This window comes from Leucopleurus acutus (assembly GCF_964270905.1).
Source record: "Leucopleurus acutus genome assembly, chromosome: 3".
NCBI lineage: Eukaryota > Metazoa > Chordata > Mammalia > Artiodactyla > Delphinidae > Leucopleurus > Leucopleurus acutus.
In genome coordinates this window covers 103783873-103811325 of record NC_139145.1, presented here as the reverse complement: position 1 = coordinate 103811325, position 27453 = coordinate 103783873, and the positions used below count along the sequence as shown (strand labels likewise).

The 27453-nt window shown below is 36.4% G+C and overlaps 1 protein-coding gene across 1 annotated transcript in view; it reads left to right on the top strand.

Annotated features, from left to right (window-relative positions):
* Positions 1-27453, top strand: part of ADGRV1 (adhesion G protein-coupled receptor V1) — a 577115-nt gene that overhangs the window by 125074 nt on the left and 424588 nt on the right. The window contains exons 29-39 of the mRNA XM_082836315.1: positions 2919-3134; positions 4803-5018; positions 5725-5969; positions 7234-7415; positions 8240-9051; positions 11325-11534; positions 19605-19735; positions 20801-20900; positions 21544-21723; positions 22363-22526; positions 26079-26172. Coding sequence (XP_082692441.1) covers positions 2919-3134; positions 4803-5018; positions 5725-5969; positions 7234-7415; positions 8240-9051; positions 11325-11534; positions 19605-19735; positions 20801-20900; positions 21544-21723; positions 22363-22526; positions 26079-26172 — 2550 coding nt within the window. The remainder of the gene's footprint in view (positions 1-2918; positions 3135-4802; positions 5019-5724; positions 5970-7233; positions 7416-8239; positions 9052-11324; positions 11535-19604; positions 19736-20800; positions 20901-21543; positions 21724-22362; positions 22527-26078; positions 26173-27453) is intronic.

Sequence of the window (27453 nt, the reverse complement as noted above, 5' to 3'; positions counted from 1 at the left end):
ATGAGGGAAGTTGGGGGACAGGGCTATGTAGTAGTAAGAAATCCTGGAAATTTTGTGGGTCACCATGAGAGCTGAGAAGAAGGCAGTGGTTGGGGATAAGAATGAGGAATGCAGAGTGACCCGTGTTGGGCAGAGGATCTGGTGCAGCGGCTTCTGTTGGAACATAGCAGCCTCTACCCCTGGGGTTGTGGCTCAGTAGCTTTGTAGAGAGAGGCGGGCTACTAGTTGAGAGCAGGGCCTGAGCTTGGGGAGCTAAAGGTAGTTATTGCACTATAGCTTGTTCATTAGTCACATCTCTCTGCGAAGATGTATAACTTTAGAAAGGGGGTTTGAAATAAAGAGAAGAATCTAGATTTCCTGGAACAAGACAACAAGGAAAGGAAAATGGTGATATTAATTTAATATCAGTTTTAGGATAATATTTGTAAATATATGTAAATGTAATACAGTAAATAAATATTATATATCTAACAATATAATAAAACCTTCTTAAGGAAATTGGAATTAAATAGTCCAAAGAGTACAATTTAAGATCGGCATGTTGACTGTGTTCTGCCATATAGATTAAGGTTTCTTACAAGTAAACTTCTTCACCTTACTGATATACTGTATAGTGAGCACCATTCTTGCCCACAGTGTAATTGTAGTCCAGGGTTATAGAAGGAAATTTACTTTCTAGGACAACTGCTAGCCTTAAATTTTCAGGTTACAGTCAAGGTTAAAATTCTCACACAATAACCCATCCCTTTTTTTCTTAGCAAGATTTAGCATCAGTTATAATAGCAAATACATTGAAATAAAACCCAGTAATTAGTCTTATTAAGTAAGAATTATAAAATATAGCCCTGTTTTCAAGGAACTCACAGTTTATTGAGTGAGCTGGAAATAAAACCGGCAGGGAGGATCACGTATAGCAGTGACTAGGAGCCATGGTTGCTGGTGCAGATAACTTATGTTCAAGTGTATAGTAATAAATTGTTGCCCATAAACTTTTAAAGCCCCAGTTTCCTAATCTATAATACAGAATTATTATAGGGCTTAAATATCATAATATATGTGAAAATGAATACAGTGTCTGGCACGTGGTAAGCATTCAATAAATGAACGATTATTATTAATAAAATGGTATATGCAAAATATTAATGTGCTGTAGAATGGGAGAAACAGTCAACATGTATTTATGCTTGATATGTTCCTGGAACCATGCAGCATACTTGGGGCGATTCAGAATAGGCATAAGCTATGATGTGAAATAATTAAAGAACAATTAAGTGCATTAGAAAGAAAACAGTAAATGTCATTAAAAATGAAAAAAAAGAACAATTAAGTGCAAATCTATGTGATATTGTTTCAATTTTAGTAGCAAAATCAGTGTAGGACCTGATAGGGTCTCTGTACTCTGCTCTGAGTATAATCATCAACCTTCAGGAGAGCCGTGTGAGAAGACTGGTGATGAACAGGTGCAGGGCAGGATGAACAGTCATGGATAATTGAAGGTTTGATGAGGAATTGCATATAGGGAGCAAGAGATTAGACAAACCCTTACATGATGCCTCTTAATTGTGTCCAGCAGGTACTAGTCTAATGCCTTAGCTTACTTCCTCAACATCCTTGTGCCCTTGATTCCTCATCTGTAAAATGTGGACAATGCTACCCACCACATAGAGATGGTATGGGAATTAAATTCCTAGATGCAAGAAAAGTGCTTAGAACAATGCCTTTTGAATAGGGCATACTCAGAAAATGTCATCTGCTGCTACAACTCTGTGTTACTGCCATTTTTTTCCAATGTAGTTAAATTTAATTGTTATATTGATTTATAGTTTTGTGTTTTTAACTATATAATTTAGTGCAGTCTGGGCCTGTATCATTGAAATTAAATTGTGTCATTACTTGTTTAGACAAGGGTGCCAGTTGGAATTGAATCTAGAAAGTAAGTCAGGGAGTTTGTGGAGGGTCCTACATGCCTTCAAAATAAGTTTTGCTCTCTCTAAAATCAGTGGCAAGTAAGAAGAGAGTCTTAAAAGTAGGCTTAAAAGCATAGCCTTAAAGTATAGCCTTGAAAGCCTGAGTGAACACACTCTATTATAGCAGCGTTGGGGTAGCATGACTCCGCTTTCTGGATGAGGTAGTTGCATGACTATTAACTGAGATGGGGCAAGGGGAACAGGTTTGTGAGGAAGGACAGTGAAGCAGGGAGAGAGGCAGTAATTGAAATAGAGTGTGATGATTTTCAGCTCCTCTTTGAGGGCAAGTAACTAGATTACTTACCTACTCAATTTTGTAACTGTAGTGCCTTTAAAAAAATTTGTGGCATGCTGGTAACTAATTAAAAGAGCATAATTCTGTAGGTTTCATCATTTTCTGTTATATTTTGCAAAGTGATGATTAAATATACTCTATTCATTTTTTTGCCTTTTTACAAGTTTCCAATAGTTATTAAAATAATTCTTGTAGGGTAACTATTCCTTTGCTATAATAAAAATCTCCCTAGAAGTTATAGGAGAGTAGGGACTTTCCGTTTAGTGTATTTTTGTATCCCCAACATCTAGATTAGTGCTGGTACATAGTAAACGATAAATATGTTTTTGCTAAAAATAGTAGAAAACACAAAATGATTATCCCATTTGGCTGATGGATCTTGCCGAGGCTTTTTTTTAATTTAATTTTTTATTGAAGTATAGGTGATTTACAATGTTGTGTTAACTGTACAACAAAGTGACTCAGTTATACATATATATACATTCTTTTTCATCTTCTTTTCCATTATGGTTTGTCACAGGATATTGAATACAGTTCCCTGTGTTATACAGTAAGACCTTGTTGTTTATCCATTCTGTATATTGGCTGAGGCTTCTTGATGACTTTTTGGCCAGTTCTTAGAATTTTGATATATTAGCTTTTCTTCTGTCTTTCAGTTCCAAACTCTCCGCGCCTTGGGCCTAAGGTAGAAACTATTGCTCATCTAATTATCATTGCCAATGATGATGCGTTTGGAATTCTTCAGCTCTCAGCCCCAGTCGTTCGAGTTGCAGAAGATCATGTTGGACCCATTATCAATGTGACTAGAACAGGAGGAGCATTTGCAGATGTTTCTGTGAAGTTTAAAGCTGTGCCAATAACTGCAATAGCCGGTGAGAAAAGACATCTAAGGAGCAGTGAAGTGTTTTGGAGGGAAATTGTATCCTTGATTAACAAAGCCCCTTAAAGATGTAGTTAAAAAAGATCAACTAGAAAGCAATAATACCCTTGAATGTTTTTAAGGCACAGACCTAGAGTTTTTATTATATATTTATCACATTGATTTTGTAGAATTTGTGAAAACTGTTGGCAAATTGTATATGAATTTAAAAGCTTTGATGACCCAAATATGCACAAACCAATGAAAAGTAAACCAAGGAGGGCTTCCCTGGTGGCGCAGTGGTAGAGAGTCCGCCTGCCGATGCAGGGGACACGGGTTCGTGCCCCGGTCTGGAAAGATCCCACATGCCGCGGAGCGGCTGGGCCCGTGAGCCATGGCCGCTGAACCTGCACGTCTGGAGCCTGTGCTCCGCAACGGGAGAGGCCACAACAGTGAGAGGCCTGCGTACCGCAAAAAAAAAAAAAAAGTAAACCAAGGAAAGCATTGTTAGGCTTTCTCTGTGTGTACTTTTAAGGTTTTTGGAAGGGATTCATGTGTAAATAATATTGAAGAATACAGGATAAAATGTGCAGCCATATGATTGCAGTGCTTGGCAACAGTCTTGTCTCAACTCATCTTGCTTATTTATTTATTTATGAAGAACATGGTAGAGGCAATGATTAGCATTAACTATTTTATGTATAAGCAAAAGGATTTCATTGTCAAGTGCAAATATTAGGAGACAGCCTTCTTTGGTAGTGCAGTTACAGCATCTAGAGGGAGATTTGCCTAAGAGCTATTCAATCAGAACCTTTCTAGTGTGCACTCAAAGGACATGAGTGTGAATGGATGGGATAACATGATTGATTTTTTGAAATAAATCATCGGGATGTGATACTTGCTTGAAAAGACAATGAACCAGCCTCACCTAGTCCTTAAATGACATGTGTGTAAGGGGTGGGGTGAGGAGGGGTAGCTCAGAGGAGTGCCTGTCTATAGAGGGCTTTACACATTGACAGATGGTGAGGGTTGATCACTGTTCTAGAAAATTAGCACCCAAATTCCATAGGAAGCCTCTCTCTTTTCCTCATTCACTTTTTGACCAGAGACAAAGCCACCCCGAGTGGTATGCAGTAGCAGCTTTTAATCCAACTTTGTAGAAAATTTCATAGCTTCTAACCATAAGATTGATGACGCTGACATGCCCGTCTCTGTGCAGCACTGTAATTTATCTCCCCAGTGAGATCAGAATTCTAGTTTTGTTCTTTGTTTTAAGGTACCGTACACATTTTTTTTTTACTGTTGTAGATAAGGGGCCATCTTGCGGTAATGAATGACTCTCTATGTTCATGTGCATATCCATGTCCATATCTATATGTCTGTGTCTATATCTGTATCATCTATATGTGTATATGGCAAATAGAACACATTATGTATACATTGTTTTAAAAATGAACTTGAACAACCCAGATGTCTTTTTTGTTATTTTGCTGTATCAAACTCATTTTTTTCTTGCAAGAGAGGTAAATCTTGTTTAGAATAAATGTAGTCACTATCCTCGAAAAAGTCTTTCAAAGTATGTCCATGGAATGTGATATGTCATAGTATTTCCCTAGAGTATGGGATGTTTATTATCATATACTGGAATAAGTCTTAGCATTTTTCTTTTTTGTCTTTATAGGTGAAGATTATAGCATAGCTTCATCGGATGTAGTCTTGCTAGAAGGGGAAACAAGTAAAGCCGTGCCAATATATATCATTAATGACATCTACCCTGAGCTGGAAGAATCTTTTCTTGTGCAACTGCTGAATGAAACAACAGGAGGAGCCAAACTAGGGGCATTAACAGAGGCAATCATTATTATTGAGGCCTCTGATGACCCCTATGGATTATTTGGTAATGAGACTAGTTTGTGTCTCTCTTTTACTTGTCTGTATAGATTCATACCTTTCTTTATTTTTAGAGACTCAGAATTGATTTGATCTTGTTCTGTTTTAACCTGCTATTGCTGATATATAGGACACCTATGTGTGTTCACTAGCAGTGGTTAGTAAACCTAGCAGTGGTTAGAAATCAACCTCTCAGAATAAATCTGGAAATCATACACTTTTAGGCTTTTAGGTCAGATCTGGTTCCTAGATGTGTTTTGTGAAGTTTAGACGATTCTTTAAAAAACTCATTTAATTCACAGAAATTTGTACAAAAATCTGAATTTCTGGCCTATCTTTATAGTAGAAAAATATGGTGACCTCAAGCCCCTTTCCTTCATAGTATCAGTCTTAGGAGAAAAATCGCAACTGCCAGGCTTGTCCCATGCAGTTAGCCCCCGAACTCACTAGACCTACCTCACTTATGACTGGTATATTCCTGACCTCTGTGGACATCTGAGTTTATGCCTTCTGCTTCTATCATAATGAAAATAATTTGGAAAATTTGGCAGGCCTGACCAATTTGTATCACAGCATGTTTCTCTGATTTTGTAGGGTTTAGCTTCTTAGATTGCTTAGGGGAAAAAAGAATCAACTGTAGGACGGCAATTGGTTTGTTCTACATTGACTTAGTTTCACTTTGTATTTGAAATTATCTCTGCTTTGCCCTTTAGGTTTTCAGATTACTAAACTTATTGTAGAGGAACCTGAGTTTAACTCAGTGAAGGTAAACCTGCCAATAATTCGAAATTCTGGGACACTCGGCAATGTTACTGTTCAGTGGGTTGCCACCATTAATGGACAGCTTGCTACTGGCGACCTGCGAGTTGTCTCAGGTAATGTGACCTTTGCCCCTGGGGAAACCATTCAAACCTTGTTGTTAGAGGTCCTGGCTGACGACGTTCCGGAGATTGAAGAGGTGAGAGGAATGGCTACTCTAGAATGACACTGTAAAACATATCTTGTCTTATAGTGACTAGAACAGATGGCTGTTATTGTGACATTTATAGAGGTGTCTGATAAATTATTTCTGCAAGAATGTTCAAAATATGGTAGTGTGAAAGTGATCCTTAGAGATAACAAAAAGCAAGAATGTTCTAGAAATAGGTCTCATACACATACTAGTTTACTAGTATAAGATTTTTTTGGTACAGTTATGTAATATTTTTCTACGTTTTGGTTAAATGATTAAACATGTATAGTCTGTCATAAGTTTTGCTGTATTGTTTCATATAAACTCTTAATTTGTTTGTATTCAGACTTCCTTTTGACTTGAGTGTGAACCAGTCAGTCTTAATTAAGTGTAGATTTTGATTTTCCACTCATTCGTTTATTCTTTAGGATTTACTATGTGACAAATACCATGCTAGATTTATCTGCCTGATGTTTATTTTTCATCATGAAGAGGCAAGGTGGCAAATAAAGATAGAGTCTCAGTGGGGAAATTGATTCATCACTAACATATATTGGCTGAAGATAATTTTATTTTATTAAATTCAAGTATTAAAAGCTGGAGCTCATAAAATTACATTTAATAGCATTTATTCTTTAATAGTGTCAAATTTTTGTAGAAGGGAAATCCATATAATTTCTTTTTGGGTGCTAATTGTGTCATTACTCACTTCTTAAATATTAGATATTAGTTAATACATATACAACATTTCTCTTTCCTTTTCTCTGAATTTAGGTATGAAAACCTAAAAACTTGTCATAACTTTCTCTAAATTTATGATATGTTTTTAGTTTTACGTTTTATCAGAGAATTTTCATTTATGAGAATGTGGGAAATAAAGCATAATAAATGAACTATTCATAAAACACATATGCAGTATCCTCCCTAAGTAAAAAAAGGTATAGGGGTTAAAAGTATATTATTGAAGTGGTAAACATAAACAGGCCTCTTAAAATTGATTCACAAGATTGTATAACAGAATATTAAGGAACTTAAACAGCCTGTATTTCTTCTGTGCCATCATGCTCTATCGTTAAAAGTTGGTGATGCATTGTTCTGTTACGTGTTGGGATTGTAAATGTAATGGAGGAGTTTCTTTGAGTCCATTTATATTTTACTCCATTTTGTTCTTGTACTTGTATGGATAGTTTTGATTTTTTTTTTCCTGCATCATTTTTATTCTAATTTCAGAACCGGGATTCTGTTAAGGAAGTTTTCACTGTATTTTTAGGTTATCCAAGTGCAACTAACTGATGCCTCTGGTGGTGGTACTATTGGGTTAGATCGAGTGGCAAATATTACTATTCCTGCCAATGATAATCCTTATGGTACAGTAGCCTTTGTTCAGTCGGTTTATCGTGTTCAAGAGCCTCTGGAGAGAAGTTCCTGTGCTAACATAACTGTCAGGAGAAGGTATATGAGATGTGGCTGCTTGTATCCGGTGGGGGAGGGGGGCGGTGATGGAACTTGTGGGGTGGTGGGAAAGGATCTCTTACACAGTCAAATAAAGTTTGGTAGTTTTTGTAGAATGTAAATTATTTTATAGGTTGTTATAATTTGTTAATTGAATTGTGCCTATTAATATAAAGAGCTCATTGTATCTATGATACCTTTTATTAGGGAAATGGATTATACATCATTGGGCTTTGTAGCCCCAGACACTTATTGCTTTAATTGGTGATGTGTTTGAATTAGAACTTGAATACAACTGGCTTCTAAATTAAAGAACATTCAGATGCCATATGAAGTGGTTGACTTTCAGGTTCCATTTTGTCTGGATTTCTCTTGTGAGACAGCATCCAGTTCACTGAGCTCCTTCAGAAATAGAAAATAGCTGGTCTTGCTTGTGACCTTGTGGCAAGTAGTTACATTTCCTTAAAATGTACTCAATGTTGGTATCATTGTTACTTTGTTTCAGGGAAAGCTAGTAATGAAGATTCATTTTCTAAGTCTTTGAAAATTCTGAAATGGATATGATTTGCATATGGTGCAAGATATTTTCATAGCTTGGTTAAAAATAAGTAGTATTTGATTGAAAATGGGCCAGATTTCCTTACATGAGAAAACATAATGCGAAAGACAAATGTTATTAAGAAACATGGTTGTGTTTGCGCTAGTACTTTATCCACTTAAAAAAAAAAAGTGAAAACCACAATCAGCATTCTCTTCTCTATTATGTAATCCACAGATGGCTTTGAGTGCTTAACCTGTCTTTTAATTGTCACTCCACATTTTAGCGGAGGGCGCTTTGGTCGGCTGTTGTTGTTCTACAGTACTTCCGATATTGATGTAGTGGCTCTTGCAGTTGAGGAGGGTCAAGACTTACTGTCCTACTATGAATCGCCAATTCAAGGGGTGCCTGACCCACTTTGGAGAACTTGGGTGAATGTCTCTGCAATGGGGGAACCCCAGTACACCTGTGCCACTTTGTGCCTCAAAGAACACGCATGCTCAGCGTTTTCCTTTCTCGGTGCTTCTGAAGGCCCCCAATGTTTTTGGATGACATCGTGGATCAGCCCAACCGTGAACAACTCAGACTTCTGGACCTACAAGAAAAACATGACCAGGGTAGCGTCTCTTTTTAGCAGTCAGGCTGTGGCTGGTAGTGACTACGAGCCTGTGACAAGGCAATGGGCCGTAATGCTGGAAGGTGATGAATTTGCAAATCTCACAGTTTCTATTCTTCCCGACGATTTCCCAGAGATGGATGAGAGTTTCCTAATTTCTCTCCTTGAAGTTCATCTTATGAACATCACAGCCAGTCTTAAAAACCAACCAACCATAGGACAGCCAAATACTTCTACAGTTGTCATAGCATTAAATGGTGATGCCTTTGGAGTGTTTGTGATCTACGGTATTAGTCCCAATACCTCAGAAGATGGCTTATATATTGAAGTTCAGGAGCGGCCCCAAACCACAGTGGAGATGATGATCCACAGGACAGGGGGCAGCTTAGGTCAGGTGACAGTCCAATGGCGTGTTGTTGGTGGAACAGCTACTGAAGGTTTAGATTTTATAGGTGCTGGAGACATTCTGACTTTTGCTGAAGGTGAGTTATGGTTCTAAATGGATTTCAGTTCCCCCTGGTAAAGTCGTTATAGTCAGTTTTTATGACAAGGTTCATATGAATTCTTACTGTATACATTCTTGCTAATGTGTAAAAGTGAATGATGGTTTTGAAATAATAGTAGTTGGCTTGTTAATGGTTGACATGACATATGTAGGCCCATGGCATAGGGCCCTACATGTGTATCTTTTTTAGTTTATTAAAAAGATTTTCAGGGAATGTGAGAATTTTATCCCTTTTATGTGTGGTAGCAGAGCCTTCAGGGAAGTGTAGAGGCAGCTCTAAAGCAACTTTTAATTTTGTAAGGGAAGTTACAAGAATGAGCCGGGTAGCTACAACCAAATGTGGGTAAGAAGTATTGGTAGCTAGGAAAATGGGTACTAACTGGGAAGCTTTTTCATATGCACTAGACAAATCAGGATAAACCTCCAAAGAAAATAATTTGTAAGTATAAATAGCATAAACTTTGGTGACTTGATTCATATTAAATTAAGACTAGTGGTAGATCAACTTATAATACTGTTCTTAGACTTGGATGGGACCACTATTTAAAATTTTCATGAACAATGAAATTACAGAGAACTTGGACGATAATTAGAATTAGGGTCAGATTCACTGATTCTTTTCCAGGGTTGGTTGAATCATTTATATTTGAAAATTTCAAAAGTTCATATATTTAAAATAGTTTTCTTTGGGTAGAAGAACGATATCTTTACTGAGATCATTATTTAAATCCTGATTTAGGCAATTATAAATTCCATATAGTTTTTTAACATAGTGTTTTTCTGATTGAAAAGTAATATTTATTCATGAAAACTTCAGGTTATACAACAAAATGAAGGAAGTAAATGTTACTCACAATTCCATATCTTAGAGCATTCATTCATTGCATCTTTTATCATTTAATTTTAATGCTTATACTTTTTTGGAAACAGTAGTCAGGGGTCATGATACATATAGATTATATACTTTTTGAAACATCTAATAAGCATTATATTTTAGAGTAAATTTTTAAAATAGTATAAAACTTCTCAAAATGATTGTTTCTTAGTAAATGATTTTGGGAACGATGGAATAATGATATGCTTGATATATGGGTTTGTGTGTGTGCACAGGTTAGTAACTGGTAACATTTCTCCCTATTTCAAAGGAAATATTGAACTTTGAGTAGGGAGTGGAGCTGAAAATTTAAAGTTAGGTTTTTTTAATGGCTTTGGTAACAATAAAGAAGCTATCATATAAAGTAGTGGCATTATACAAATTAGTATTACCTTGAATTGTAACTTTAGAATCACACGAAATGGACTATATTTTATAGTTAACCTAGATTCTCAGATAACATACACTCTCTTGAGGCAGTCTTGACACTGAATTGATAAAATATACCAGGGTCGCGCGAGAGAGAACATGCATTCACATCCATTTTCTCCTTTCTCCTGCCTTTTCTCACCCTTTCCACATCTTTCCAGAAAGTGGCAAAGAATTAGATGGGGAACACTGTAGGTGAACAGCAGAAGCAGTGTTGGGTTTGGGGGTTTTCAGTGATGCCCTATCTACTAGTGGGGTTCTAGACCAAATTGCAAAGTAGATTGCTTGGCCCTTGTTGCTGTTATGTGTCCCTTTGAATTCCTTTTCTGCCTCCTTCCCTTACTGCCCGAATCCTGGAGACTAGTATTTGATGTCGTCATCTCATCTGGCTCCCCGAAGACTTATCCCATTTATGTGGGTTCTCTTGCTCAGAATTTACCATCCTTTTCTGTTTCCCATTTTGACCACTGTTCCCTAAGTGTTCCTGGTCTTTCAGGGAAGTTTTGGCTTGATTACCTGAAAACCATTCATGGTAACGCCAAAATGAGAATGAGACCCCACTTTTTAGAGGGATCAGTTTCTAAACAGTAGATGCTTCAGAACCTCTTCCCCTAGCTAGGTCATGGTTCTAGGCTAAAGACCAGGAAGTAAAACCATGATTCCTTGAAATAATTCTACCCTTTAACTTTCCATAATTCAAAATGTCCTTTTCCACAATCTGCCCATATTAATGAAATTTTTACAGTGTTTTATAGGTGAAAGGGTATACATACTTACATACAACATTTGCTTATAGTGGCACTAATATTACTTATGGTATTGAACTGTTATAATTCATTCATGTATTTTTACTTAACTTTTTTCTTTGAAAGAAGTTATCTTGGACCTTTGTGAATTCTCTATTGATGATTTTCTTACTTAGGTTTTATTCCATTAATTCTTTATAGGTGAAACCAAAAAGATAGCCATTTTAACCATTTTGGATGACTCTGAGCCAGAGGATGATGAAAGCATCATAGTTAGCTTGGTGTACACCGAAGGCGGAAGTAGAATTTTGCCCAGTTCCGACACCGTCAGAGTGAACATTTTGGCCAATGACAATGTGGCAGGAGTCGTTAGCTTTCAGACTGCTTCCAGATCTGTCATAGGTCATGAAGGTGGGTTCCTTTCTTTGTTGAGCACATTCATTCTCTTTTCCATGGATGTCATTTTTTGTCTAGTTTTTTAAAGCTTCCCATTTTAAAAATTCTTCCATTATTTTGTACAGCTGGGTGTGTTAATGTACAGGGAGCTTATTTGGGAGAGGGCTGTATAGGGAACTGTTTAACTAGATTTTGGAGCCTCGCAGATTGGTCTTGTGTTCTAGCTTGCCACTCCCCACTAGTGTGATTTTAATGAAATTGGTCAAACCTAGGATGCTCAGCTTTCTCATCTGTTAAATGAAGGGAAATACTACTTCCTTCGTAGGTTTCTGTGTGAGGATGAAGTGGATAAATGTAAAGTGCTTAGCATAGTTCTGGGCACATAGTGTATATGTGCTCAGTGGTAGCTGTTGATGTTAAATGGTGAAATATGGGCTCTCTGTTCAAAAGAAAAATAGCAGTTTCTGATCAGTGAATATTTTAGCTTGGGTTTTGTATGTTTGTATATGTTATGAACAAAGTGCCAAACTAGAAAAAAATTATACAATGTCCTCTTTTCCCGTAAAAAAACAGTAATTTCCATGAATCTTAATATTTTACATCATCTATAGGGTTTACATTTATAGGCTACTTTTTGTTTAAACCATTATAGCAGTGTTTTTGTCTTTGAATAAGTCTGTTTGAGATAAAACTGGTATTTATAGTCTGTTTCACTATCATTTGTGTTTAAAATTAAAAAATAATTGTACCTAAAAGAGTTAAGAAATGAAAAGGATATAGATCATGCATTTGGGCTTCGACTTTATGGATGAGAAAACTGAGACAGAGAGATTAAGTGACTGGACAGAATCATATAGCTAGTTAGTGACTGTGCTGGAAACTGAATGCATTTTAGTGTGCATCACCTTTTACCTTACTGTACTCCCAACTTGCAAGTTTATTTAACTTAATGCAAATATCTGAGCCATTTTTCCAATACTCTTTCCTTTTATTAACGGTTTAAAAGCTCATGCTGTCATAGCAATAGTGAGTAAAAGTGACTAACAAATTGCTATAAGTCAATCTAAAGACAGATCATCAACTCTCGAAAAATTATTTGTAGTATAATACAAGTAAAAAGTCACTGGAAGATAAGTTAATCTCAATAATAATGACAACAACAATAACACTTATTGAGTGTGTTCTGCATGCCAGACATTTTACATCCATCATTTCACTTAATTTTAACAGGGCTATGAAGTGGGTATGACGATATACACCAGTTTTTCACACAAGGGAACTGAATGTTAGAGAGATTACCCAGCACATAGTTATTCATGGTGGGGCTTAAACCTAGTGTTGTCTGAATCCAGAGCTTACGCTATAGGGCACCTTGTGAGAAGAAACTTGTTTTGCTTGAACTTACATCTACTTCAGAACCTGACAATGCAGGAATGTCGGGTAAATATTTCAGGATTTGAGTTGGAAGAATAATGAATTTGAGTAACAGTGTCCATGTGAGAGGAGGAAATTTGGTGAGAGAATCTGACTCTATCTTAAGCTAGGGGTGGAAATTGGATTTTTAGAGATAATCATTGAAATCAGGAAAATCAAAGATCTAAAATTAAGATCTTAGTTGGTAGAGGGAGAAAAGCAAGTTGTCAAGGATGGAGCTATGTGGGGCACCAGGGTAAGGTGCTGGGACAGGCAAAAGGCAAAGGGGAAAGGGGAAAGAAGGCTCTGCCAGAGAGGTGGGAAGAGACCAAAATAAGAATGTGTTTTCATTAGTTATCAGAAGAAAGTAACCAGCGTGTCTCGTACTGCATGGGCAACAAGTGAGATTAGATTCCCAAATGGGCTAGAGGGAACAGTAGTAACTGCAGAGGAATTGTAAAGGAAAACTTGGCATGGAAAGCAAATAACTAAGGATAACAGAAGACAGGACTGTAGAAGCCTTGGGGGCAGTGCTCCTCAAAGTACGGTCCTCAAGCTGACATCTGCACACAAAGTGTTTGCTTTTTGTTTGTGACAAGATAAGTTTGAAAATTGAAAGAATCTTTTCTAGAGACTTTTATAATGATTTCATTTTGCTGTGATATCTATGGGCTTACATTTTGTATGTGTGTTCCTTTTGCCATTTAACTTATCTAGTCATTTATTTTATTGTGTTTTACAAAAATGTCAGTTTATGATAGATCAAGGAAAACAAAACAAAACAAAAAACAGACAAAAACCCCTTGTCTGGGACTTCCCTGGTGGTCCAATGGTTAAGAATCCACCTGCCAATGCAGGGGACCCCTGGTCTGGGAAGATCCACATGCTGCGGGGCAGCTAAGCCCATGTGCTCTAGAGCCCGTACACTGCAACTACTGAGCTCACGTGCTACAACTACAGAAGCCCATGTGCCTAGAGCTAGTGCTCCGCAACAAGAGAAGCCACCGCAATGACGCACACCGCAACAAAGAGTAGTCCCCGCTCACTGCAACTAGAGAAAGCCTGTGTGCAGCAACAAAGACCCAGTGCAGCCAAAAAAAAAAAAAAAAAAAAATGCTCAAAGCAGAATAAAGGCAACCCAGAATTCTATACTAGTGAAAACATTTGTCAAGAATGAAAGTGAAATAAAGATATTTTCAGATAAAAGAAAACTAAAAAAAAGTATTAAAACCAAATCCCATCCTTCACTGCATTAGGGTGAGAAGCACTGCCTTAGGGGATATTCTGTTTGTTGGCTCTGTGAGCAAGGAAAGGAGAAAAATTGGTGAAACCAGATTAAAGCGTAGAGTATTTTGGACTTGCTTTGTTTTGTTGAAGAAATATAGAGAAGAAGGCAATGTAGAAGAAGAGAAGAAAAGTGTTAGTGGCATGGGGGTGGGTATAAATAAGTTCAGGGACCAGAAAGGATTAGATTTAAGGGAGGACACAGAGCTGGACTAGGTATGTGATTTTCAGCCATATGATGGGATTTTTTTTTTTTAAGAATACAAAAGTATTTGGATGTCCAGGATCACTTGAAGGGCATTTTAACCGTAAAGGAGCTAGCGTCATTACATGCGTCCTATGGAAGTCTGGGTGGTGACAGGGGTGGTGGGTTGGAGGCTCTGAAGAAACCCAGGCTCTTGTGCTGAGCACCAAGTCATCTTGGGGAAACTGCAGGGTCTTGGCACCTGTGTTCTCTTTCACTGGAACGAACTTAACACCTGAAAACCAGATTGTGGTCTCTTTAGTCTCCAACAGCTAAATATCTGCAGGGGATGCAAAGAGAAAAAATGATTAGTCATTAAAACACGTGGTCCAAACGTGTTATTGGTTTATCATATCAAAAGCATATCCTATCTGCTTCATCATATCAATCTATGAGCATGAGTTTGGTACAGGAAATAGAACAACGAATTGCTTTCATTAATCGGTACTCCCTAGAATTTTTACATTTTCTAAATAAAAATTGGTAGGAATTTCTATTTTTTTAAATTTACTTTTCTTTCCCTTTTCTCCTAAACCTTTTCCTAGAGTCTAAATTAATTTTCTTTTTTCAAAAACATTATGTCTAACCTCAAGAATTCAGTATTTTGTGCATGTATTCTTTGTATTACTGCAAAATTGCATAGAGAAATGTATATCAAGCAGATGTTTACAAAAATGAAAACTTCATGGTGTTTCTTCAAAGATAACTGCTAAAGAAATGGGGTAAAAAAATCATGCCATGTAGGCTTTTGACAGTGTTAACATTGCTTTTGACTTAGTGTTGGAGTTTCATTTATGTGATTAGATTTAAAATGTGGACAATGCTGAATTTCTGGCTCTAGAATACATTTTCATTTCATGGGGAAGAATTACCTTAGTGTTTAACAGTGTTTTGAATTCTGTAGAATCCTATTTCTACATTTTTGTCCTAAAGCAATTGGACAGATGCCCAGTGGTAAATATTACTTTCTTTCAAATGTAATGGGCAGACTTTAGAAATATAGGACAATAGATTTTTACTGTGGTTGCAAAGTATGTATAAACGTGCTCTTTATCAATCTGTGTTAAACGTTTCACTTCACACATCTCTGCAGCATCATAATCATTATGTCATGTTCAATGGATTTAAAATTTCTCCTTTTCTCAGAGACAGCATGTATTTTTTCTAGGTAAAGATTTGAACAAGAGATGTGATTCTTTAAAAATATATATCGAACTGCTATGTTAGAAACACTCAACTATTTTTCTTATTGACAGTTTGTGTTTCATATTATCCCTGTAATTGTTTTAAGTCATTTTCTATTAATTGTAGAGCACAATCAGTTTGGATGGTTCCTGTATACCACGTATACATGAATCTATTAAAATATATTTCCTGTATTTTAGTTTTCCATTATTTTTATACACATTGTAGTTGACGTTTATCTTTATAAAAACAATCCTGATTTGTTTTAGGAAGAAATACACGAAATACTCTGGGTTATTAAAATTAATTTTATATTCATATTTCTTATTTGTGTTAGGCTAGGTCTAGAACCCATATGATAGATCTTCCTCTTTTTTGGTCTTTTATGGCCACGCCACGTGGCATGTAGGATCTTAGATCTCAGACCAGGGATCGAACCCATGCCCCCTGCAGTGGAAGTGTGAAGTCTTAACCACTGGACTGCCAGGGAAATCCTTTTTTTTTTTGGTCTTAGATCTTCTGCTTAAAGTTAAAATGTATCACCGATTTTTTGGTGGACTCTAGATTTCATATCAAGATGATCTTACAGGAATTAGTCAGACTCTTTAGTGGGGGAGGGCCCTCTCTAGGTCTTCATTCTGGGCAAAAACTAGAAGGCAGTGTGGTAAAATACTGGCTATCTGAAAATTTTACCTTCCTTCTAGGACCTATCTTCTGTCCTTCCCTCGTATTTAGAAGACTGAGCACTTGTTTCTAATTTTTTCCTTTTCCTATGTTCTTTGACTTCTCCTCTAGGTAGAAGGTAGCTTTCTGGTAATTCTTCCTAGAAGGCTTTTTTTTAAAAAAAATAAATAAATACATTTATTTTTTTATTTATCTTTGGCTGTGTTGGGTCTTCGTTGCTGAGTGCGGGTTTTCTCTAGTTGTGGTGAGCGGGGGCTACTCTTTGTTATGGTGTGTGGGTTTCTCACTGCGGTGGCTTCTCTTGTTGCAGAGCACGGGCTCTAGGTGCGTGGGCTTCAGTAGTTGTGGCTCGCGGGCTCTAGAGCGCAGGCTCAGTAGTTGTGGCACACGGGCTTAGTTGCTCCGTGGCATGTGGGATCTTCCTGGACTAGGCATCGAACCCTTGTCCCCTGCATTGGCAGGCGGATTCTTAACCACTGCACCACCAGGGAAGTCCCTAGAAGGCATTTTAAATGGACCTGATTCTTGGCAGTCTGCCTTAAAGAGGCAGTTAATACCTCTATTTTGATTCTTAGGAAAATCTTCACACTATTTATGCTGTTGACGTGATTTTTAATAGGCTCATGAAATTATGTGTTTAAGGAATACTTGGTTTACCTTTTATTTGTGTGTGTCTTGTGCTTCAAATTGTGTTTCTTGTAATATTTTCTTGCAAGTTAAATTCTTGCATGGTAACATTAAATTTTCAAAGGTGATATTAAGTGGTATTAGACTGAGCATTTTTAAATTTATTTATTTATTTATTTATGGCTGTGTTGGGTCTTCGTTTCTGTGCAAGGGCTTTCTCTAGTTGTGGCAAGCAGGGGCCACTCTTTTTTTTTTTGGCGGTACGCGGGCCTCTCACTGTTGTGGCCTCTCCCGTTGCGGAGCATAGGCTCTGGACGTGCAGGCTCAGCGGCCATGGTTCACGGGCCTAGTTGCTCCGCAGCATGTGGGATCTTCCCGGACTGGGGCACAAACCTGTGTCTCCTGCATCGGCAGGCGGACTCTCAACCACTGCACCGCCAGGGAAGCCCGGGGGGCCACTCTTCATCACGGTGTGGGGGCCTCTGACTATCGCAGTCTCTCTTGTTGAGGAGTGCAGGCTCCAGATGCGCAGGCTCAGTAGTTGTGGCTCATGGGCCCAGTTGCTCTGCGGCATGTGGGATCCTCCCAGACCAGGGCTCGAACCCGTGTCCCCTGCATTGGCAGGCAGACTCTCAACTACTGCGCCACCAGGGAAGCCCTAGACTGAGCGTTTTTACATGTAATAAGTTTGTAGGAGGATTTTACTCTTTTCTCTCCTTAGCATTTCATTTTTAGTTTTGCCTTTAATGGTGTATTTATTCCCAAATCTCTATGTACCATCTTACAACCATAATTTTTTTTATTATGATATTTGCAGGTTCCCCTTCAATATGGATTTTCATTGACCTACATTTTTTTTTTTGCCACTTTTATTCCCACTGCATTTTTAGCACTTGTTCAAACTTCTATAATTTTCATTTTGAAATATTACTGGGTTTTGTGATTTAAAAAAAAATTGAAAACCATGACTCTATACCTTTTTATTTGGGTCACCAGACAACACTGTAGGCGAAAGAGCTTAATAACTCCAAGGTTCTCTCTCTGCCATTCAGTAATAAACCCTTGAGAAATTCTGCCTGGTATACAATAGAGACTCCAGCATTTCATTGTAGTGCCTGTGTTTTATTCATATGAGTTATATAAGTATAAAAATTTTAAATGGCAAGGCAATTATGGCTGATTGTACCCATTCTTTCAGTTATATCCTATCTTTGGACACTCTTATTTCTAATAACATTTCCTTTATGTTTCAATAAAAACATCCAAGTCATAGTCTGCTATTGTGATAGCAATTAAAATTTTTTTTTTGTATTGAAATATTTTAAAATGTATACATTAAACATTGAACTGTTTTAGGAAATTTTATTTAGAAGTCTGTTTTTGCTTTCTTATATTTTCTGCTGTCCCAAAATAATTTATGTAATAAATGTATTAAAGTTATGTATGCTTAAATTTAGTATGAAAATTTTATTTTGTTTTTTAGTAATTGAAATAAGATAATCTCTAAATTAATGAATTTATGATATTTTAAGAAACCTTTCTATTAGAAATAATTATTTAATTTTATTATTTAAAACATTTAAAAAACTGTGGTAGTTAAAACGTATTTGGAAAGGGTGTTTATATTTTACTGTGTTATTGCTACTCTCCTCATTTAAGTGTCAGAAGTGTGTATGTATTTGGATAACTAAGTAAAAGTGATATTTTTAATGAACATGCATGGATTTCAACTATATGTCTATGCTATAAGCATGTGTTCTTTAAAGCCTTTTAAACATGAATTCATTTATCTTTTAACAATTATTAGTTTTTAGTAATATAGTTCATTAATGTACCTCCACTTCTGTTCATCATCATAAAATTTTTGAATTCAGCATACTTTCAGCAAGACACATGGCCATCACCAGTACTCCCTAGGAGCTTACTTTTCAATTCCAGCAATTTAGAAGAAATGACTTTTATGATTTTCTTCAATTTTACAAAATATTACATGAGGATAAAAGCCAGGAATGGAAAGTATCTAAGATGCCTCATTTATCCAGGAAGGATAGCTGTAACTTTGGTGAAGTTACAGAGGTTGATAAACAGATTTGACACCTTTCCTTTGTATTTCTTTCTATAAAACAAAATCATTGATGGTATATGTAAGTTACAATTTCAAGAAATGTGATTTTCAGGTATTTGCAAGCATTTCTATGCATGCATTGTGTAAAATCACATTGCATACCAGTGTAAGGAATTTTTGTCCTTTTGGGAAGTGAAGGAAGAATTTACTTGTGTTATTACTAGTTTTGACCACGAGGACTTAATTATTTTCTTTAATTTACAGAACATTTATGTTCTGGTGCATGTTTTGGAGTGTATAAAAGTTTGTGTTTTCCATTTTAGCATGTGCTTTTGTAACTTTTACACGTTAAACTTCCTGAAGTTCTACTAAATGGAAGTATTTAGAAGTGGGATAAACAATAATGTGTTGATAAACAATAAGCATGTATAAAGCTTCTAGAACATTGCAAACAGAACAGCTTTGTAATATTCTTAGAAAAGGTACTGTAGTAGTTGCATGTTTGGGATTTGGGTTTTGTTGACTTCAAATGTTAAGCTCATTTTACATTAAACATTCATCAATCTGTACATTTCACCTGCAGGAGAAATTTTACAATTCCATGTGATGAGAACACCCCCTGGTCGAGGAAATGTTACTGTTAACTGGAAAATTATTGGGCAAAACCTAGAACTCAATTTTGCTAACTTTACCGGACAACTCTTCTTTCCTGAGGTAATACCACCAAGAAAAGCTTTACTGCAATATCTGGAGGTAACTGTGTTTTGTGAGGAAAATGGGAAAACTCTGATTATGTAATACAAAGATTAATAGAGATCCATGAGGGAGCTGCTTCCTTAGAAACCTAAAGGAAGAACATTACTCAAAGAATTTCTAAGACTTAAGGAGGGGGTTTGTTTTTCCATATGTACTAGGTAGATCTCCTTTAAGGAAACAGAAAAAGTTGACTTTGTATTTGAGGCAAGCCCTCTTGTTGCTTTCTTGCCCTCCCACTGTTGGTGTCAACTGTGTCATTAAGAAGATGATTACTGCTTGTCCCTCTTCTCTTACCCCTCACTGTCTTGGAACTTTCAATGTACTTGGAACTTAAATGTTTCACTGCTATGAAACAGCAAATATAGACTGAGAAACAAATGTCTTTTTATCTTCTGTTCACACAGTATTTTTGAGGTTACATTTAAAAGCTCTTGCTGACAGTTTGAAAGAAGATGATTGGTGGAAAATAACTATAAGAAAGCAGTTCTTGGGTAGAAAGTTAGCACTTCTTTATTGTTTCTCTTCGTCTTCTCTTCTCCACGCTCACTTGATATGAATTCTTGTTTGGTAAATTGTTTCATTCTTTTTCTCTTCATTTTCACTCCCTCAATATTAAGCCTAACCCCTATAACCTTCTGCCTTGAGGACTACATTTGACTTCTAATAACTGGTTTCCCTACAACACTGGTCTTCTTTTCCATACTCCAGTTTTTCCCATTAACCACATAGAAATCTCTCCAACTTATTGCTTTGTCTGGAATTTTCAATAGGGCTACATTGCTCACTAGATAAGATCTATATTCATGAGCTCAGCACTCAAAATCTTCCACAGTTGTTCCCTATCTACTTTAAGCCTGTTTTCTTATGAGTCAGTGGTTTTTTATTTAATTTATTTTTTAAGCCACAGAACACTTTGTTTAAGTGAAAATATAGTTGGATGCACAATTTATAAGGCCAGTAAAAGCAGGAGTTAGTTTGTGCTCAGTGACAGTAGAGGGATGAATTTCTTTCTGTTTGACATAGGGGTCATTGAATAAAACAATATCTGTGCATCTGTTGGATGACAATATTCCTGAGGAGAAAGAAGTATACCAGGTCATTCTGTATGATGTCAGGACACAAGGTAATGCAGAATTTAATTAAATTATTTTTCTGGTGTATTATTCTTTTCAGAAAAAAATAATAGTTGCTGTCTCTATATTTAACAGTTAGATGCATAGCGATTTTAAAAATGTTATTTAAATATCGTCTGCCCCATAACATTTAGATCCAAAAGAATCAGCTCAGAATGAAAATACTTATCTTTATGGATTCAAGTTAAAACCTCTAAAAATTTTGCTAAATATTTCCTATGGAGTAAAATATATTTCCAAAGGTAGAATTTAATGAAATTAATTTTATGCTAAGCTGACCAATTTGGATTCTGGATCAGTTTTATGGATAAATTAGATTTACTAATTTGAGCAAGTTATCTGGGTATTTTCCTCAGTTTCTAATCAATTTCTGTAATTCAGATGACCAGTATAGCACATAATGACAATAATAGGTCAAGCCCAAAAAAAAAAAAAAAAAAAATTTGCTATCTAAGAAGAAAAAAAAACTAAAAGGTAACTTCTGTTTTTCACACTGAAGATTTCTGTTAGAGGAGTGAAAGTAACCACTTTCTGGTTACTTTAATATGTTTCAATAAGTGGGGTTATATTTTAAGTATTTAGAAGTTAAGGTCAAGTCACTGTTAGATTTCTTGTGGTTCCTGACTTTCTTAGGAGTTGCACCAGCAGGAGCTGCTCTGCTTGACGCTCAAGGATATGCAGCTGTTCTGACCGTAGAAGCCAGTGATGAACCACATGGAGTGTTAAGTTTTGCTCTTTCATCAAGATTTGTTTTGCTACAGGAGGCTAACATGACAATTCAGCTTTTCATCAACAGAGAATTTGGATCTCTAGGTTTGTGTTACTCTAGAATGAATGGAGTTTCCAGGCAGGTGCTTTTTTAATATTCTACTAGGGTGGATGAAAGCCATTGCTAGAATAAATCAGGGACAGGAAAACAATTAATATTTCTTAATTCAGGACAGGATTTTATAACTTCTTTATTTTTGAAAGATTAAAGGAATTTATCTAGTGTCACGGAATGCTGTGCAACAAACAATTATAAACTCTCAGCAGCATATGGTAATGGGCCAGCCGTGGGTCCACTAACTGAGTCTGGGCTTGGCTAGGGTGGCTGTATTCCACGTGTCTCTCATTCTTCTCCTGGAACCAGTAGAGGCATAAGAAGGCAAGCAAAAACACGCCAGACCCCATAAGGTCTAGGTTCAGAACTAGCGCACCATCACTTTTACCTTGTAGCCCGAATAAGTCACACAGTCAAACTCAAAGTAGAGGTAGGCAGGGATGCCTTGCCCACAGTGCAACATCACTGAGCCATTACATGGTAAAGGCCAAGAACAGGGGAAGGGGTGAAGAATTGGGGCCAATAATACAGCTACTGACGTGCTTTTAGGAAAGTCAACAAGTTCGTAATGAGATACTATTTTTTAATTTTAAATAATTTAAAAATCCCTTCCCATCCAATTCAATTAGGAGCCATTAATGTCACATATACCACAGTTCCTGGAATGTTGAGTCTAAAGAACCAAACAGAAGGAAACCTAGCTGAGCCAAATGTTGACTTTGTCCCAGTAATTGGCTTTCTGATTTTAGAAGAAGGGGCAACAGCAGCAGCCATCAACATTACTATACTTGAGGTAAAACGCTTATTTTGCTATTACTGTATTAAACGCGAATAACCAGATAAAAAGTAGAAGTTGATTAAATGTTCTGGTGTCTTTAAATCAACTTATTTCTTTTTGTGACTTTTTTTTTTTTTTTTTTAAATTACACAGGGGATTCTTTTCTTGTCTAGATAGGCTGGTCTGTTGTTGTGTATTTTATCACAGAAACAACTTGTGATAAAGAAAATTTCCTTAGGGCAGTCCCGTTTAAGATGTCATTGGCCTAAGAGATTTCAAAGGAGCATTTTGATTACTCCAAAGGATTCATTGGACCAGCAAAGCCATGTAGGTCAGCGACTTAGTTGTTAGGACCGGTTAAATTAGAGATAGTGAGAAACTCACTAGAGGCTGATGGTATAAAATGTGATTATGGTCAAACTTAAAGTAGTCATTTCTGACTGAAATTGTGTTTTAAATGATTTTTCATGTTGGGAAATCTTGTGTTGTTTTGGGACTTAGTGTTTCAACTACTTAAATTCATTTCCAAGAAGTTTATGAAAATAGTACATATGGAGAGGGTAGGACATGGTGTGTGGGGTGGAGGGGTAGGGGAAGGGAGAAAGAGAGAGAATGAATATTGCCTTAGAAAAATAATTCTCAGTTACTATGTATTTTGGGGTTCTATTTTTTCAAGTTTTAATTTTCTCAGAGGCCTTTTACTTTTACAAAATTATAAGTACTGTAAACCATCTACCATCTGAAATCAGTAATTCTTATTTTGTTGATTACTGTGGCACTGTGACCTAATATGGTAGTATGAGAACTCTAAAGCCGTAAGATGAAGGATAATGTTATTTCAGTACGTGACATACAACACAAGGTTCCATAAAACTTTAAGGTAAGTCTTCTTCCAAATATATAATCTATTAATGTAATTGAATACAAATAAATGGATTATTCCTTAGATACGTTAGTTTTTTGTTGTTGTTGTTGTTTTTTGCGGTACGCGGGCCTCTCACTGTTGTGGCCTCTCCCGCTGTGGAGCACAGGCTCCGGACGCGCAGGCTCAGCAGCCGTGGCTCACGGGCCCAGCTGCTCCGCGGCATGTGGGATCTTCCCGGACCGGGGCACGAACCCTTGTCCCCTGCATCGGCAGGCAGACTCTCAACCACTGCGCCACCAGGGGAGCCCGATACATTAGTTTTTAAAGCAGAAAATATATAGCCACCTTCAGAGGTCTGGTTTACAGTCTTGTTTTATGAACACAAGGTTTCAAAGTTTCCTTTTTTCTCCCCAGGTTTTTGCAGTCGTTTCTGTTCTCAGAGTAGCACAAGATTAAGAGACTGCAAGCCTGTATTTACAGAAATAAGCCAGCCTGGGGCATGATAGGGGAGAGTTGTTGCATGGAGGTGGGGAACAGTGCGGGTAGGTTGGGGACAGTCCCTTTTACATCGCTGATTCTGTAACTCACATTTGTCCCTGTTTGACAGAAGATAGAAACTGTGACCTTCATTTTCTTATTTTTTCACATGCCAACACATCTCCATTAAATACAATGAAGAGAGAGGTGTATGTACTAATATTATATATTCATATATATACATTGGGTTTCTACGTCACAATATTGTTGGCTGTCTGGTTACTACTGATGTGGGTTTTGCTCGTCCTCATGTTTTGAGCAGCTGCCTTATTAGTGATTAATAGTAATATTGTATTAAAATTAACCATCACAAATATCTGTCACTTTGTAGGGACTCTCTCTAGGCCAGGTACTCCATACACATTATTTTTAATCATTATTAAATCCCCAAAGTAGCAGTTACTTCCCTCATTATAAAGATGCCGGAATTGAGGCCTTAAAATTTAAGTAACTCACCTAAAATTACAGAAATTTGGTACTAGTTCTCTTTGACTGCAAAGCTTATATTTTTCCCATAGTATTATTCTATTCCTCAGTCTAATCATTGGATTAGAATCATTTTTTAAGGTAATTAAAAAGGTAATTAAGGTAATTAAAAATATTTAGCTCTTATTATATTTAAGGTATACTAAGTTTGTGTATTTATATAATTGGTTTACATATTATATTAGTCCAGGTAAAAAATGGTATAATATTAGCAGTTTCATGTGGTTCAACCTAATAACCTATACAACCAGGTGTAAGTTTAATAATTTTATGTTTCTTTAAAAACTTCAGCTTTACTGAAGTATAATTAACCAGCACTGTATGGTAAACTTATGTAGAATCTAAAAAATATATAAAATTATAAGATATTTGAAGTGTATATTCTGTTGATTTGATATATGTTTACATTGTGAAATAATTCCCCACATCTAGTTAATTAACACATCCATCACCTCATGTATTTATCTTTTTTTGTGTGTGAGAACATTTAAGTTCTGTTGTCCCAGCAAATTTAAATTGTACAGTACAGTGTTGTCAACTATAGTCACCATGTTTTACCTTAGATCCTCAGGCCTTACTCATCTTACAGCTGAGTTTGTACTCTTTTACCAATCCCTCCCTATTCCCCCTGCAACCCCAGCCCAGCCACTGGCAACCAGTTTTCTGCGCTCTGTTTTTACGCGTATGACTTTATTTTAGATTCCACACCATGCAGTATGTCTTCCTCTGTCTGGCTTATTTTGCTTAGCATGATGCCCTCAGGGTCCATCCGTGTTGTTAAAAATGGAAGGATTTCCTTCTTTCTTGTGGCTGAATAATATTCCATTTTATATATATACCACATCTTATCCATTCATCTGTTGATGGACACTTGGGTTGTTTCCATAACTTTGCTGCCGTGAATAATGCCGCAGTGAACATGAGAGTGCAGATACCGCTTCACTATTGTGTTTTCATTCCCTTTGGATAAATACCCAGGTGTGGGATTGCTGGTAGTTCTATTTTTAAGTTTCTGAGGAACCTTCATATTGTTTTGCACAGTGGCTGCACCAATTTACATTCCCACCAACAGTGTGAAGGGTTCTTCTTTTTCCACATTCTCACCAACACTTATCTCTTGTCTTTTTGATAATAGCCATTCTAATAAATGTAAGGCGAGGTCTCATTGTGGTTTTGACTTGCATTTCTATGAGGATTAGTGATGTTGAGCACCTTTTAATGTACAGGTCGGCTGTTTGTATTTCCTCCTTGGAAAAATTTCTATTCTGTCCCTCTTCATTTTAAATCAGATTATCTGTTGTTTTGCTATTGAGTTGTATGACTTTTTTAGATAAATTTTGGATATGTATGATTTGCAAATATTTTCTCCCATTCCGTAGGTGGCCTTTTGTTGATGTTTTCTTTTGCTGTGCAGAAGCTTTTCAGTTTGATATAGTCCCACTTGTTTATTTTTGCTTTTATTGCTTTTGCTTTTAGTGTTAAATCCAAAAAAGTCATTGCCAAGACATGTTTATTTTTTCTGATTTAAATCTTTTCTACTCTATGTTTGCATTTTATGTTTTCTGTATACTATTTAAATATATATATTTATATTTAAAAGATAACTTTTCAAAACAGCTTGTAAGGTAATTAATTTGAGAGCATAATTATAGATAATTTAATGGGTGTAATTTTTACAGGACGATGTACCAGAACTAGAAGAATATTTCCTTGTGAATTTAACTTATGTGGAACTTATCATGGCTCCTTTAACTTCATTTCCTCCTAGACTAGGTATGATGGGCTTTTTTGTTTGTTTCTGTTTACTCACTGCAAACAAAGTAAAGTTTCTTCATTTTTTAATCAGAAGTGATCATTGTGAAGTTTGCTAATGTCAGCTATATGTGTAAATATGTGAGCTTTTAGATTTATTTAAATTTAAAGACCATCATATATTGTAGCTTTGTACATTGGACAGCATAAAGAAATTTAAAAATTGTGTGATGCTTTTTAAACATTACAGTTATTTTATAACCAAATTTGTAATCTTCAAAATAGAATTAGTTCTTATGAAGGCATTTTCTTTTAATATTTAATTTGCTATTTTCATTAGATCTCCAAACTCTCAGATGTTTTTATTTTCTCTTAGATTGAGTAGGGTGTTTGTTTGCTGTGTTCTCTGCTTCTTTTTTGACTTTTTATCTCTTTCTTTTCATGCTTTAGAAAAGACTCAGTTAATTCATTACAGACTGAAAGGTAAAACTTGAACCTTAGTACAACTTTATGTAGATTACTTTAAAAAGATATATTCCTATTATTAAAACACAAACTCTTGCTTACAATTTGGACATTTGATATTGGAAATTTTGTCTTCAAGTTTTAGGTGTGACGGCCTAGTGGGGGTTGGTGGTGAGTTGCCCTGAAATAGACTGCTCCCCATCCCTTGGTTAGAACAGCGGTCCCCAATCTTTTTGGCAACAGATACCGGTTTTGTGGAAGATAATTTTTCCAAGGACCAGGGCGGAGGTGGGGATGGTTTTGGGATGATTCAAGCGTATTACGTTTATTGTGCACTTTATTTCTATTATTATTACATTGTAATATATAATGAAATAATTATAGAACTCACCATAATGCAGAATCAGTGGAAGCCCTGAGCTTGTTTCACTTGCCACTCACTGATACAGTTTTTTTTTTTTTTACATCTTTATTGGAGTATAATTGCTTTACAATGGTGTGTTAGTTTCTGCTTTATAACACAGTGAATCAGCTATACATATACATACATCCCCATATCTCCTCCATCTTGCATCTCCCTCCCACCCTCCCTATCCCACCCTTCTAGGTGGTCACAAAGCACCGAGCTGATCTCCCTGTGCTATGTGGCTGCTTCCCACTAGCTATCTATTTTACATTTGGTAGTATATATAAGTCCATGCCACTCTCTCATTTCGTCCCAGCTTACCCTTCCCCCTTCCTGTGTCCTCAGGTCCATTCTCTACATCTGCGTCTTTATTCCTGTCCTGCCGCTAGGTTCTTCAGAACCACTTTTTTTTTTTTTTAGATTCCATATAT